The sequence below is a fragment of the Tinamus guttatus genome, unplaced genomic scaffold (assembly GCF_059628265.1).
Source record: "Tinamus guttatus ecotype Peru unplaced genomic scaffold, ASM5962826v1 Tinamus_guttatus_pri_ptg000083l, whole genome shotgun sequence".
Taxonomy (NCBI): Eukaryota; Metazoa; Chordata; class Aves; order Tinamiformes; family Tinamidae; genus Tinamus; species Tinamus guttatus.
The window spans coordinates 1,275,083-1,291,069 of NW_028288617.1; the positions used below are offsets into that span (position 1 = coordinate 1,275,083).

At 40.6% G+C, this 15,987-nt stretch overlaps 1 protein-coding gene across 1 annotated transcript; it reads right to left on the reverse strand.

Moving 5' to 3' along the window:
- Positions 1-287: 287 nt before the first annotated feature.
- On the reverse strand, positions 288-5,462 carry TCEANC (transcription elongation factor A N-terminal and central domain containing). Its single transcript, XM_010221288.2, has 2 exons — positions 5,386-5,462; positions 288-1,560 (listed from the first exon to the last, which is right to left on the reverse strand). Exons 1-2 carry the CDS (start codon positions 5,414-5,416, stop codon positions 464-466), a joined length of 1,128 nt encoding a protein of 375 aa, XP_010219590.2. The 5' UTR covers positions 5,417-5,462; the 3' UTR covers positions 288-463.
- Between the last annotated feature and the right edge of the window lie 10,525 nt (positions 5,463-15,987).

Below are 15,987 nucleotides of genomic sequence, written 5' to 3' on the forward strand. Positions count from 1 at the left end.
TTTAATTAAGGAATCACATTGTAAAAAAATGTATTTTGTTTATTATAAACTCAGGCTCTGGGAAAACTCTTGCTACAGATAACTAAAATTCCAAGTAACCAGTGGTGGCAGGGAGAAAAGAAGAGATTCTGCAGTATTTGGAATATTTGTAATGTATTTGCTAGTGGATATTCCTCCTTCAGATATCACATTAACCATAGGGCACTTTTGGTTTTGAACACACTGACATACATATTTATTAAAAAATAATAATTAAAAAACCAATAAGTCACAGAAGATTGGATCCAATCACCTTCAGAAGTAACTTAGCATTTTTTTTAATTGGCATCTGGCAATTTATTAATTGCAACAGCTACATAATAACATAAACTGCACAAGGTTTCTACAGAGGTGCCTTCTCATATCCATGTATTTTAACATTTTGCAATTTTTATTTCTCAGTATCTTGTTAGAAGTTGCAGTATTACAAACAGACCCATCTGCTGTGATACCACTGTTCTCCACAGGCATTACAAATAACATAAGTCATCATTTGCTCATCTGCATTTGTGTTTCGCACCCAACCGGGCAGAAAGAGAGTTCCTCTGGCGATCATTGTAACAGTGCAATCGAATTTTTCACAGCGCCTACACTTTATTTTGTGTGTCTGTGTGCCATTAATGGCTTGTGGAAGCTGATGTTCCTGAACAGAAGATTCCGTGTACAGAGCCCTGAGCTGTTTCAGTTCATCACTGGCCATTTCCATCACTGTCATCTCAGCAAAGGCCTTTGGACTCAAAGTCCCTGAAGAGAGATTACGTTTTAAATGACAATTTTTAGGGTTTTTCAAGTTAGAGATTTTGCTTCTGATGCAATTTTTATACTTCTTGTCATTTTTAGCATGAAGAGCAAATATATGCTCTTCAATTTCTTTTGACAACTCTAGCCATTTATGGGTTTCTTCTTTGTCTTCAGCAGAACCAGTCAAAGCTTTATAGAGAAGATCTGTGCACTGGCACCTCAGTGCTTTCCTGTGATTGAGCTGCAAGCTTGCTTCATCAACAAGAGGTTTAGAATGTGCATTACTTGCATGTCGCTCTTCAGAAGGAGAAAGCTGATGGTCCTCGTTGCTTTCTGGGTCATCATATACCACACTTCTCACAACACTTTGTGATGGGATCAGAATTTTAGAACTAGTACTAGCTAACACCTCCTGCTGACCTGCTCCATCCAACAGCGACTGTTCTCTGGGAATCACACTGAGATGCTCACTCTCTTCTTCCAGATGCACAGAATCTGTCTTCTTAATTTGCTCTGAGAGAACATGTTTTTTCTTGTAAAGTGCTTTCCACCTAGATAATAAACACTTTGCTTTCTTTTTCAGCACTGCTGAAGGGCAGCTCTTCAATACTCTGTATACAGCCTTGGCAGCTTCTGTCCCCTGAAGATATTCCATAGTCATATCAATACCTTCTAGCACTTTTAGATGATTTTCAATATCCTGGAAATTATTCTCAGACAGTAACTTTTCAATGCAATGGGCACTGTGCACAATATTTTTCTGGTCAGCCATTTTTAAACCTGAAAGCCAAAAAAGTTTTATTATATTTACTATAGTCACATCATCTATTAATTCATTTTTAAACTTTTTACAAGGTTTTTTGTTGTATGCTGCTTTACACTATTTCATTTGTATGTATCATTTTTGACATTGTTTTTCATGAAACTATGTATAGCAGGCATGGCAAAAGTAAAACACAGAACAGACTGAAACCTGGGAATGTCTAAGCGGGCAAGCAAGTTTAACCTTTGAAAACACTGTCTGGACAAAGAAGAGCCTAGGCATTTCTGCCGGCATGGTGTGAACATTTTAAAAAAGTAGGGCATGACACTAATTCTTAAGGAAAAGTTTGGTTTCTTGCAAAAAAAAAAAATAAACAGAGTAACAAAGATACTGCTTGTTCTTTTCTTTTTTCCCCAATGCACATACACCAACTTAGAAGTATACAAGTAGATTCTCAAGTACTCCAAAAACACAGGGAACCACACAACCACTCTGCCAAACTTCTGAGACTAGAGATAGATTTTACACAATGCTTTGTACATTAGTAGACGCCAGATCCATTGGACTGACTTCTGGAATTCAACATTTCTCACCAAAAGATCCAGATACACACTTGATGTTTAAAATTTAGAAACCTACACATTGCTAACAAATTACACCCTTAGCAAAAAAAAAAAAAGGAGAAACATAACTCATCGTCACAGATACCCTGAATTATGACCTACAGGTTTTAACAATAATCGTGTCAACAAACTGAGTAATAAGTGCTGTTTTCAGTATATTGGTATATTTCCCTATCACACAGATTTACACAGTCTAGTGAAAATAGATTCCTGGGATCTTCTGCTCTAACACTTTTTGAATAACATAACACTGTCCTCAGGCTGTTGAATACACTTTGTACTAGCTTCCTGATAATCTTCAGGGGCAGGTTTTTAAGTGTATACTACACTAATTTAATCTGAAAGTTGCAGTGACATGGAAATTTACTGCAAGACCTAAATCCAATTGCTGCTATCTTTCTGGAATGCATATGCAATCTTTTTCAGAAAGACTGACCTATGTCTCAACTTTTGTGAACCCTTATTTAAATATCTTTTCCCATTCTTCACAGCTTTCAAGCAACTGATTAAAAATTAACTCAGTTAAAGTCTCAGTGATGCAGAATATCAGAAAAAGGAAGAAAGGTGGGTTCAGAAAATCCATATTATAGTGATGTGTTTTTTTCCTGATTTTTTTTCCCCAAATCAATCCATCTCTAACCTAGCAGGATTGTTTTTTTTCAAAAATCCTATAAATGATGATATGTTTGGCTATCTGTGCTTTGTGTTTTGTTTACTAAAAACACCACAAGTTTCCATTTGATTTCTCATAACATACCGCTTAGTTTAAAATCAAAGGTGTAAGTTTTACAAGCCTAATTTAGAGGAGTAACATATAGCAAAGTTGTTTTTTTTAATTTAAACAAATTTGTCTCTTGCTGTCACCGCTCTGTATGACACAGAATCACATTCCTTCCCTTGACCAATAAACCAGAAGTCCATTTTTCTGTCAGTAAGCATTAAACAACTGTTGATATATGCAGAAATTATCTATGGACAAAAACAACTACCCATAAAATATACAATGTTTTAAAGTGTTAGAAAATTTGAACACTCACATTATATTAGTTCATATGAACACTTACAGCAGATGATATTATATGGATTGGTCTTTCATTTCAAACTTTTTCTCAAGCCTTTGCTATTTTAATAAAAAAAATAATAGCTAATGTGGGAATGGCATTTCATAAAAAATACTGACCTATTTAAAGGAATTTATCAGGCATCTGTTGAAGATGCCAGAGTTCCCAGGTCTTTTAAGCACTTTCTATATATCACCATATCTTGATAGAACATATTTCTTTAGTTAATAAACAACAAGTAACTGAATACATTCTCCTGGAAACTCCAATGATGAGATTGGGGGCTACTCTCAGCAGGTTTAAGTAAGCAATGCACTGATCCCAAGACAAAAAACACATTTTGGTCCTTACATGCCCTGTGGTTCTCAAGAACACCTCAACCTTTCCCTTGTTATGAAAGAGATTGTGTGTTATTCCTCTTCCAATAGTTTCTCCTTTCAGCTGCTAACCCCAAGATGAATCAGGCTAGTAACCCTTTAACCAAGGTCTCTGACGCCACCCTTTCCATTGCTCACTCTGCCACAATAGTACAGTTTGCTAAGCAGGGCAGCACAGGGGCACCTACAAACTGCTACGTGCTACTTCTGGAAATTCTTAAAGACACTTCCTTGCATACTTATGAAGTACCTCACATACCTCACACTTATGAAGTACCTCCGTAGTAACACTCTTAATACATCCCCCTATGTATTCTGACTAGCGCTAAATGAAAAGGGGAATTTTAGCATGCAAGTTCTCATGGCTTTAATAACACTTCTTTTGTTTCCTTTTTTAAAGCTTTGTGACATAAAATAAAAAAATCTTCTGCATAGGACAATGCACAAATTTATACACAAAGGAAGAATTATTCTCCTGTTTGCCAAGAGGAATTGAATGCAGAATTGATGGTGTGCTGTGAGTGTGTGTTCTTCTTTTCATAGGATTTAATCTTTTCAATTTATACACAAAAATAGTGTTTTCCTGAAGTTGCATAAACCCTGACTCTACTCCACAAGCAACCATCAGCCAGCTACAGACTGATACAAGGCCCGCTACACACCATACATTTAAATGAACTTGTAAGCCCATGTCTTATAGCATCACTGTTTCCAGGATGAAATCTCCCAAACGCAGGCAGGAAGGTATGAGAGATATGAGAGACACAGGAGCTGCCTAACTTGTACACTTTGTTGCCTTCGGTGACTACAGCTCAACTCATTCTCTTTGTGCCAGAAATAAGCTCAAACTTTACAGATGGCCTCAGAGGTCTGAAGATAAACGGAGAGAGAGAGAAAAGACACATACAGAGAGGGAGAGGATACCTATATGTGATTCTGTTTCTGCAATCAGGAACCACAGACCAACCCAACCTCAACTGTGATGCCATCTGCATTCACTTAACCTGTCTTTAAACAGCTCATTCCTGTCTGACATTTTTGAAATCTTGTGAGACCTCAGTAATGGGTATTACAGAAACAGATCTACTGCTCAGATATGGTTACAGAAACAAAAGAAAAAGCAGGATGCATCTGCCAAATATGTTGGCTGCGCCCTATGCATTATCGTATCAAAATGTATGTACAATTGTATCCTCGCTTCTACTGAATGAACACAGAGGGTCGCAGTGTGGAAAGAGACGTTTTCTTATGAAAGGTAGCCATAATCAACTGTAGGTAAGTTCTCTGTCCCCCAAACACTAAGTGGCTTATGTTAGAAGATCATCATCTGCTGGCATTTACTGTTTTGCATGCTGTTTAGGGCAGAGGTGGTGCAACTGTCATATGTTTAAACAAATTTTGTTGCCTTGGGCCTTGGCATCAGCTCTGCTCCTTCTAATACACTCCACATGAAATATGTATTTTTCTTCAGTTCTTGTCTCTCTCTTTCTCTCTCTCTCTATATATATATAATATATGTACACACACACACACAGTGATATGCTTAATATACTAGAAATAGTTGACTTATCCAAATGAACTCATGAATTCTCAGTATTTTTAATACATTTTGTAGGCTATACAGCATACAGGTTACATATATAGCCTGATGTACCTATGTAGATTTACAGTGAGGAAGAGCTAGAGGCAGAAGCCGTAGCTCAGCACAGCGTGTCATGGATAGCTGTGGTGCTGCAGAATTGCATGAAGGGCCTTACATGTGCAAAGAAATTATTACTCACCAAGGGCCTGGGGGGTAATTTGTCCACGCATTTTGTTCTAGCCCATGGCAAGGGTGAGGTGTGTTGATCCTTTGTCAACTGTGCTACACGGAGCTTCCTCTCTAATCCTGCAGAGTGAGGACCTGTACACAGAAAATGGAGCATCAAGTAACAAAACCCTTTGGCTAAAATGATTCCTCCAGCCCTTACAGGCAAGGGCATCATTTAGATCTGGGCTGACTAATACAGCTCTGAGCGGTGCTGGCGCCCACACATTGGCACCTGCAGGGACGGCCCTCAGCTACACGGTCTGACACTTACAGTCACACACAGTTACACCTCATTATCCCACAACTAGATGCATTTTTTTCCCCCTAGTAGGCAAACTGTTATTTTAACCCTCTAGCAAATATATTATAAGCTGTTCTGGAATGGATTAGTATAGCATATACATTATTCTTAGGTATCTTTTCTCACATACACACTAAAGTAATAATTATATTCTTGAAAAAAATAGTGTCTTCATAGGTATGAATTACGCAGGGATTTTTTTTCCAATTTATACAACATTAAAGTACATGGAGCAATTGAAAAAGCAGAATATGGTCACTGAATTAGCAGCAATGTTTCAAAAATAATTTTTGTAATTCAATCACTCAGTAAGCATCTCATATTTAAGACAGAACAAGTTTTTCTTAGGAAAAGCTTTGGGAACAAAGCTGGAATGAAGAGGAAGCAGCAGAAAGCCTCCAAGCTTTCTGAAGAGTTTCACAGAAACACACCTGAAGTTTTAAAAGGTAAAATGTTACCACTTGAGGGAGCTGTAATGTAGCAAAGCCGTTAAATCTTGCATAGAAGTGCATACTAAAGCACTCCAGGCTGGTAAGAGAAAAGTCTCTAGGACCTTTAAGATTGGCTATGGAGACTTGATACAATTTTCTGGCACCTGTTTGCCTGAAATTGGGTGAGGTCCCTGTATGTCCAAAGGTACAGACAGGTATGTGCTGGTACACAGACAGAAGGGAAAGTGTGCACTACACCTCCTCGTTGGCCTACACCTTGCTCTTCCATTCAAAAAATCACTACCTGACTTAGTCCTATTTGGCAACTACTGAACAAGCATGGGTAAAACTAACTGAATCACGTACCGAATACCTCTTTGGTAATATGCTGTCTTGCTAGTTGAATAGGTAAATAGGTAAGAAATAGAAGGTAAGCATACATGTTCTTTCGTTGAGGTTATAAAACACATCATACATTTTTGTTATTGCTTATCTATAGTAGCAAGTAGAAAGGACAGTTTTGTGCAAAACAAAATTAACAGCCCCCACCTCTCCTGCAACTATACACAGCATTTCCATCCTGCTTAACTTTAGCAGTGCATGACAACATCAACTTCAATGCAAAATGTCTACTTGAAGGCTACAAGGTAAAAATTGACCCACATTTATAATTAGATCCTTCAACACTGTGCTGATGAGGTATCTCCTTGCTTAATCTTCAGGACTTCTCACACTGTCTGCGCGGTACAATGAGTCACGTGTATATACAAGAATAAGCAATGCTGAACAATCAAAAAAACTTGTCAGTTTTTTCCTACAGAAAAAAAAAAGATCAGGTTGCCTCAGATTTGATAGCACTCTCATGCTGTAATAATATAAAATTTAAAAGATTAAAATCAATAAAATGACTAAAAAGAATTTAAAAAATTAAAAAAACAGTGTCTTCTGCAAGCTAATTCAGGGTGAATGCCTTGTCTCAGATATATGCCTGAAACAGTTGGAAGCTACAGCTTACTCTGCCTTAGCACAGCTAACCCCCAAACTCCCAGACATTCCCAGACAAACACAAAGCATTTGAGTGTGTATCAATTCTTAGAAGTATAAAGCTGGCTGAGCTCCAATCCTCTTCTTCCTCTCCCTAACCTGAGATATAGATGACTTTTTCCCCCAAGAAGCTCTGTGTAATCAGAAGAGGCCCAGATCATAATCAAGAGGCTGAGTTCTCCTAAAGGTGCAACAACTACTCTACGACAAATGCGGTCAGTGCTATAGTTGAGATGCTGCGTGGCACAGCCCTGGAAAGCACTGTATTTCTTGTTGTGGGAAACCTACATTCCATATAAATAAGGAAAATGATTAAATGTTATTTCAAACTCGCAGACTAAGAGGAAATCAGAAAATTCTCACAGCCAGTCTCCAGAGCTAAAAAACATTCCTTCATCCCATCTACAGTGGGAGAGTAGATATTAAAGATGTCACCAACAAATCATTTTCCCAGGCTTTTATTTAATCTTGGCTAAAACTGGATCTCTTCCTGTTTCTCACCAGGACTGCTCCCCTCACAAAGCCTTTGGAACTCTGGGGAGTTTCAACTTCCAGTAAAGCCACATGAATAAAACTGAGTTGATTCAGTAATAGCTGAGATAACACAAGAGTACCCCTGCCAACTGTCCACGACCACAGGACACCTGATTGATGAGAAGAGTCACCTCTTAGTCACGGATGTGGAAGGTGCAGCCTACATGATCTCAGAGCTACTGCAGAGCCACTGCAGGAATCTCTCCTTCGCTTACAGAGCTCTGCAGGCAAAATGAATCTTCTGAACACAACAGAGCCTAATAACAGCGAACCAAGAAAATTATGCTAAAATACTATATAAAAAAAAGTGTTCAAAAGCATGTGGAAAAGAGCATATGAATAATAATATAAGAATAATGAGACTTGAGGCAGGAGATTTCATTTATGTGAGAAGTACGCTAAAAAAAAAGTTTTTTTTTATCCTGATTTGGAACTGTTTTCCCTAGAATCTGCATTTTTAATTAGAAAAAAAAAAGGTCAACAGACTGTTTAACGAAGTTATCAGGCTTCAGGGGTCAAGACCAATGTAGAGTTGCTTGCACCTTTTCTTGCTCGGTAAGATCAAACAAACACATACATAAATACGCACGCTGTTTGGTCGTTGGGGGTATCTGGACGTGCTAGATCCGAACATCAAGCGGCAGCGTCGGCTCGTGCGGAGGCCGGGAGCTGCTCTGCCTGCCCCAGCGCCGCTGCAACACGATCCTGGGCACCAGCGGAGGCCAGGCAGAAATGCAACCGCAAATTAGCCAGCAATCGCTCCCATAAAAATACATGTGCCAGCACCAGTTTTAATTGCGCTCTAATATGCTGTGCAGTAGTCTGGGGAGCCTGCCATGGGTTTTTTTGTTTGTTTTTTGCACGTTCATCAATAAAACTCCCTCAAGCGACTCTTTGGACTCGTCCAGCCTAAGCCAAGGCCACGAGCAGCCTGTTGCTCTCTCCTTAGCTTCCCGGCACGCTGAGGAGAGGAGCAGAGCACTGTCCTGCCCACCCCCGGCTGCCCAGGGGCTGTTATGGCACCACACCGGCCTTCACCGTTTGGCCTGGGCGCTGATCACGCTCTCCCTAGTCGCCCCGGGCCACGGCCACGCGAGTCACCCCACGGGAGAAACGGGATCCCGCGTCAATCCCCCGCCGGCGATGCGGGATGGCGGGGGGCAACGGCCATCTCGGGGCGCCGACACCGCGCCAGGGCGGGTGGAAGAGGAGAGGCGCCATGTCGGGGCGCGACGGGGACACGGCGCCCCCGCGGGCCGCGCTCCCAACGCCCGCAGACAGGGAGAGGAGCCAATAAAAGCCCCTCCGTCTCGCTGCCACTGCCCAGGGCACATGCACAGCTTCACCCCCCTGCCCTGCCCCGCAGCGGCACCGTTACCTCCGCGCCGGGCCGCCGCTCGGCATGGCGCCTCCCCCGCCGCCCCCACCTCTTCCTGCCGCGCTCGGCAGCCGCCGCCATCTTGCCAGCGGGGGGAGCCAGGGGCGGGGATGGGGTGCAAGTGCTCTGCCCTTACGGAAAAAAAAAAAAAAAAAAAAAGAGTTAATTTTCAAACTTAACCACCTCGGTGTGGGCATGTTCTGTCTCAAGCAAACGCAGGTGTGGAAGGCTGGGCACGTGAAGTAGGGCACTCCGAGTAAAGGACCTGTCTGAAGCTACCGGCGAAGAGCAGAGCCGCTGCAAACCTGCCCCTTTTCCGCACGCTGATGCGTTGCTGTTGGTATAACCAAGCAGTCTGTTGGGTGACAAATTGAACTCTCCGTATACACAGAGTTAAATATTATAAAACATACTTCACACGGTAACACATTTTGGATATAATGACGTGTTCTGAACATACTTGGTTCAGCAGCAAACACCTAGAAGTGCCTGTTTTCTAGTTACAGCCAATACGTTCATTACTGATTTTTTTTTATCAATACAGATGTGCTTTCCTCTTTCATATGCATTTTACACAGGACATCCAAAATGTGCACGTAAAAGATGAATGCATCTAATTGGCGTAGGGTTTTTTTTTTTTCCTCAATCACATGGAAAATCCGTGTCATTTTAAAGACGAGTCTTCAAATTACTAATGAGGCCTGTGGTGCCCTCTGCTGACAATGAAGGCTCCTGCCTGAGCTTAACTTTTCAAATGCATTTTTCATCACGAATACCATGTAAGGCAGACACACCTCTTTTTCCCTTTTTCTTTTCTTTTCTTTTCTTTTCTTTTCTTTTCTTTTCTTTTCTTTTCTTTTCTTTTCTTTTCTTTTCTTTTCTTTTCTTTTCTTTTCTTTTCTTTTCTTTTCTTTTCTTTTCTTTTCTTTTCTTTTCTTTTCTTTTCTTTCATAGTAAACATCACTAGCACTAATCATGAAGGAGAAAAATACCATTGTGGTATATGCTTCAGAAATGGTGTGCATAAGTAATTTATTAAATCAGTGTAATAAGCCAGTGAATCAGTGTTTTTTATCGCATGCTATTAAAATGTCTGGAGCTACAAGGAGCCGAGGAGTTTGAAGATGTAGACTTGCTACTAATGCTGCAGTGGTTGAGTTATAACTGATGAACCTTGGGTGATGGCTCATTTCAAGTAATAATTAACTCTTTGCACAATTTATGTGCAGCAAGCTGGCAAATTCTTCAGCGATTGAACACACGGTGCCATGATCAGTACTGTTACGCCCTGCTGCATGTTACAGGCAAACGGAGACCACAGCTGAGATCTGGCTTCCTCCATGCCTCATCTCTGTGGCCCATGCAGCAACAAAGTGCGGGACAAGACCAATCCCGAAGAGTCTCTAGTTTTACAAGACAAGAGGAGAGAAATAATTTGGGACAGACGTGGTGACTTTCCAGAACCGTCTCAACAAAGCACTAGGAGAACAGGTCCAAAGGGCGATAAGTTAGCAATTAGCATGCCATCCAATGGGCTATCTTGCACGTATTTATGCTTATCTACAGCGTACATTAATCTTGAACTTAGCAGTCACTATGACTGACATATCCAAGACTTGTGCCGAAAGTGCGTTGCCCACCACGAGGACACAGAACTCCTTTGGCTGAGAGAATCTGCAGAACTTCCATGAAAACCTAGAAAGGAACTAAAAGTGTTTTGTCACTTGCTAGGAATACTCCTAAGTAGAGAGGCAAAGTCAGTTTCCACTCTCAATAAAATCAATATAAACTCAAAATGTCAGTAGTGAAATCACTACTGTGATAGATTTATTTACACAAACTTGTCTGAGAACAGAATTTGTCTCTGTCTTCAGGAATGTTAAAGTTGTCATGAATGATTAAAAAGTAGCCTTGCCTTCTGACTGAAAATTAAAGGCTGGCAAAATTACAAATGTTATTATTAAAAATACTATTAATCTTACAAGAAACCATAATCTTGATTGATTTATATTTCATGTAGCCTTTTTTTAATACACTTGCATGGTACTGAATTGGCCATGGGATATTTTCATAGTAAATCTCCTTGATAATATGATTGTTTGCAAAGAATGGGAGAGCAGTTCAGAATCACGGACATTTTCTGATATAGGCTCTGAACATTACTTTTAATACTGTGTTTCCTGCCTAGGAAGAATTACATCATATAATCCTTGAAAAATCTAGAAGGCCAAGAGTGATTAAGAACAGTACTGACTGATAAAGGAGAAGGGCCCCCAAACTTCTTTGTGTTAGGGAAAAGGTGTTGCTGGAATAGCAGAGCTAAAGATGACAAGCAGAGACAGGTACTGCAAAGAGCAGACTTGGGAGAAGCTGAAGGTGTGGGAGGCTAATAAGAAAATATTTTCCAGTGATTCTGAAGACTTTTTTTCCAACTGAATTCCTCTGAGAGCCTGTAGCCTCGATTGACCAATAAGTTCATGCCTCAACCTGTCACTGGCAGATTTTATTTCCTTGCATTTTTTTTTCCAACTCCCAAATCCAACAGACATTAGCCAGATGAGGCATCTATCTTCTGACAGAGGAATGTAAATCAAAAAGATGACTTCTAACTTCACATGCAATTTGAGTAGAAATATGCAATTATGTATGTCCCAGCATAAGACCCTCAAATCATCTCCATCTTGTGTAGGAAGGCATCTGGGACAGCAGGAAAAGCAGAAACACATGTTTTCAAAATGCTTTACTTATTTAGAAATTTAATAGATTTATTGACTTACCAAATCTTCTAATGGGATTAGGGAGTAGTAAGACTAAGCACAAAAAAATACCCTTCATCATGTACCCGAGCTTTAGGTAGGCTTTCTCCTATATTCTAATTAACGATCTAATGATCCCGGGTAACCTTTCCTGTTCTAAGATTGCCAGATTCCTCCAGTGTCTTGTTATGTAGTAACCAGTTCATTTCAGTGGGAGGATATCATAACAAAATTTGTTCCAGGATCTGTTACAAGCACTTGATGGATTGAATTGCCTTGGCTTAGTTTCAGGTAAGCCTTCACTGTTCTCCAGCTGTTAATGCCAAGCCTGATTATAGTGCTGAAGATGGTGTCTAAACAACGATGAAAAATTTCACCAGAGAAGTAAACACGACTGACATTTTGCACCTGATGTTACTGTAGATGAGGTCATGACGATCGTTTTATTACTCTCATCATGACTGCGTGGAGTTAAGAGCAATAAGGTGCTAGCAAAGTGGTGGAGTTCCTGAAACATCCTAACTACAAAGAAAGAACAGCTGAGGACAACCGTGGAAGATGCGTGGAAGATACGTTGTGTGGTCTGTCTTGCCTCTCCTCAGCTTTGGATTGCTTAATGAATCCTTTGGCATGCGAGCAGTTCAGTGAAAATCTTAATTAGTCCTTGAAACAGGGGTATAACGTATCTGCTGTGAAGTGTCAGTGGACTCACACACTATCTCCCCTGTTGCAGAAGTTTCCTTAGCTGTTTGAAGATGAAGGTGAAGGTGGGCTGGTTTTCTGTCTGTCCTTTTAAACAGTCATGTGGAAATTATGAATATTATTGTAAAGAATAATGTATCATGTAATGAAAGAAAGACCTATGGACTTCTTGTGTTACTAACATCAATAAGGTTTTCACCAAGCAAGCCCTAGGAATCTGTTGTTACAATCTCTTTGTCCTGGTGAAAACACAGTAAATAACAGGTATCAAGGATATTTTCAGTGGAAAAGAGCTCCTTCTTACTTGTATACAAAGCCCTCTCAACACGTTCTTTTAACCACGAACAGCATCCCGATATGTTAGTCACACTTTATGTCAAGCCCAGTATAACTCGCAGTGCTTGCACGAGCAGTGCTTTGATTCTGTAGTATCACTTAAGTCGTAGCTGTATTAACCGTGCTTGTGTCCTGGAGCACACGGTGTCAGCTCCGTGCGGCCGAGGGCGACTCTCCGCTGTGTTTCCTGCCCTGCAGGGCAGTGGTTTCCGCACCCTTTGCCCGCGCAGCGCCGCTCCACCGGCCCCCCATGCAGGGCGGTAACTCGGCACCCTGGTCGCTTCGCTCTGTTTCTGCACTGTGTCACCTCAGCCGTCGGTGCCGCAGGCCGCTGGGTAGGTGCGAGGCTGAGGGCTCGCGTGTGGGAGGCTGGCAAGGGGGATCCGCCAGGGAATGAAGGCTTGGAGAGGAAGGGAACTCAGTCATACTGCCTAAAAAACACTTGCTACTTACATCTTTGTAAAGACTCTCAGGGCTTATTATAAGATAACAGCTCACTATCTTACTGGTAAGTATTTCATGCCTAAAACATTTATGTATTGCAAAACTAAAGTCTGTTCATTACCCTGTTAACAGGAACCATATGTTCTTCTTCAAGCCATCCTACATTGCTTTCACTCATATATCCAACATCCTAGCAGGCTTGTATCTGCCTTCAGCTACGTCTATTTTAGTGAGTAGGTTGGCGCAGCAGGGCTGCATCTACCATGTTTTGTGTATCAGGCAACCTCTAGTTTGTCCTGGTGGAAAATGCTCATGAGCGGCTCTAGTGCTGGATATAATCCTTTCCAGTTTAGTTGCATGAAAGAATCCAACTTAACGTGCTTCAAAGCCACTCTTCAGTGTGAACCGAGGCACAGTAAGATGAAACAAGTGAGTCTCTTCCAGAGCGTATTCCTGATCCAAACTAAAATATTAGGATGAATGATACTGTGTAAATGAATACAATTCACATCTAGCAGTTTGGAATTCTGGGTTGGATTCTGTTTGTACAATTCGATTAATGATGAAAGGCACAATATACACAGCAAATCCTTAATATAGCAAACAGAGTTACCCTGTTCTGTTCTGTTTCTGTGAGAAAAGAACCCCCTTCAAATCACTTTCCTTTTGGCAGATCCATACAACAAAATCTCGAATCCATCCTAGCCATGGGATACCTGTTCCTTGTATGTTAATAAGGAGTAAGGGTGTGTTGAAAACAGTTTCTGTGGGCATATGGGAATTGGCATTGTAAGGCAATGATTTGCTGTCTAATCCTGGTAACTTCACAATTTGCAAAATCCATGAAGAAGGTTTTCATCAAAAATATTTTCTGCTTACACTTTATTTTCCTTAACAACACTTTAAGCTTAGAAAACCAAAAGGTTTTAATTATGCAACTGCTCACTTTGTCCTTCTTTTTACTTATTATAAGGCACCGTGGAGAGAAAATACTGAACAGAGCATGAATGATGTTGAATAGCTGAGATAATAACCCAGAGACGTGGCAGAGTGGTAAGACTTTTGGATCCACCCAGATAATACAGCCATCGAGGAGAGGTGCTGTTCGGGAAGAGACTCAGAAGGAATCCTGAGCATGAGACCCCTGCAGTCTTAGGAGCCATTTGGACCAGATTGTTAAGCAGAGGAGCAATTTAACCTTTCTCTGGATATTTCCTTTTCCATTTGAAAGACTGCTTTGCAGCTGATGTAAATATAGATATATATAAATAAAATAACTAAATTTTAAAAAGCTTCCCTTCTCCCTGCAGGTGCCCCTAAAATAGGGATCGCTTGTTGCGTTCTTACTACAGTGTGTGCTTTTGCTACATCAATTGCAGACATTGCAATTCACTGGAGCTAAAACTTCATGCTATGGTATGTGGGAATTTGTCCTGTGAGCGCATTGATGACATATTGTAGTGAAAATGTTATCACCCCGAGAATGTTTTTTTTTGTTTTTGTTTTCTTGTATTCTTCAGCAATACAGCTCCTAAGGACGTGCTGCAGCACCCATTGCCTTTTGAGACTAGTTTGTGGGAATGGGTTGGAAGAAACGGTACTATACAGGCTGCTGTTTTTCATGGAGTTCTGGCTTGTTTGGACATCATCTCTTTTGAGATATGAGCCTGATTTCATGTATATTTAGATGTATGCACAGGCCAAATATTCTCAATATTTTTTCTGTTGACAGGCCTACTTCATATTGTTTTTCTGCCCTTGTAACCCCTCACCTTTGTGGTATCAATTGCTACTTTAATGATTGAGTTTCTGTGGTAAACTTGATAGCAGTGCCACACTCTTGTGAAATCACAGTGAAATTGTGATTCACAGTGATTTCATGTGAAATCATTACTTTGCTGAACACCGGTGAAGGTCATGGGGCTCCAGATAAATATTTTAGCCTTATTGTCATAAATGTAACCGTGCTGCTCATTTGTGCAGATATGAGAAAGGCAACTATATAATGGGAGGAGTGGTATGTTTCTTAGATTTAAGCCAGAAATGTGTGGTTCCGAATCGAATACTCCTTTTTTGCCTCTGCACATATTATCCTCTCCCTTGGAAACTGCAGCATCTGTTATATTGATTCATATGCTTAAGTAGTCCTCAAATCTTGCCTGCAAGACTACGTCATATTAATGGAGCAAAGTATTTTACAAAACGTGTCATGATGTTTAATAAGGGATTTACAGTCATAGATCGGTGTTTGGTTGAGGGGGAAATGGGCAGACCTTCTTAGGAGCCTTGTCCATCGTGACAGTAACCTTTAGCAAGGCACAGATCATTCTGTAGGATCAGCTTCTGTAGCAACACAAGCTGAAGCTCTGTGGAATGATCTTCTCACTAGTGCAGAGGATTTGCAATCTGCTTGTCTCATCTTATGTTGCTCACTTTTAATATTTTCCACAGGCTTTTCTGATTTTTCTCTCCTAGTTCTTTATTCCCGAGGAGCACAATGGGGCTACCTGTTTTTTCCTGTTTGTTAACTGCCCATAAGATGTAAGATGGGCAGCAGAATGGTTAATACAAGCATCCTGGGAGAGGCAACCAGTCTAGGAAATTATGAAAGAAAAAATGGCCCATAGAAATAGAGGTGCACACTATG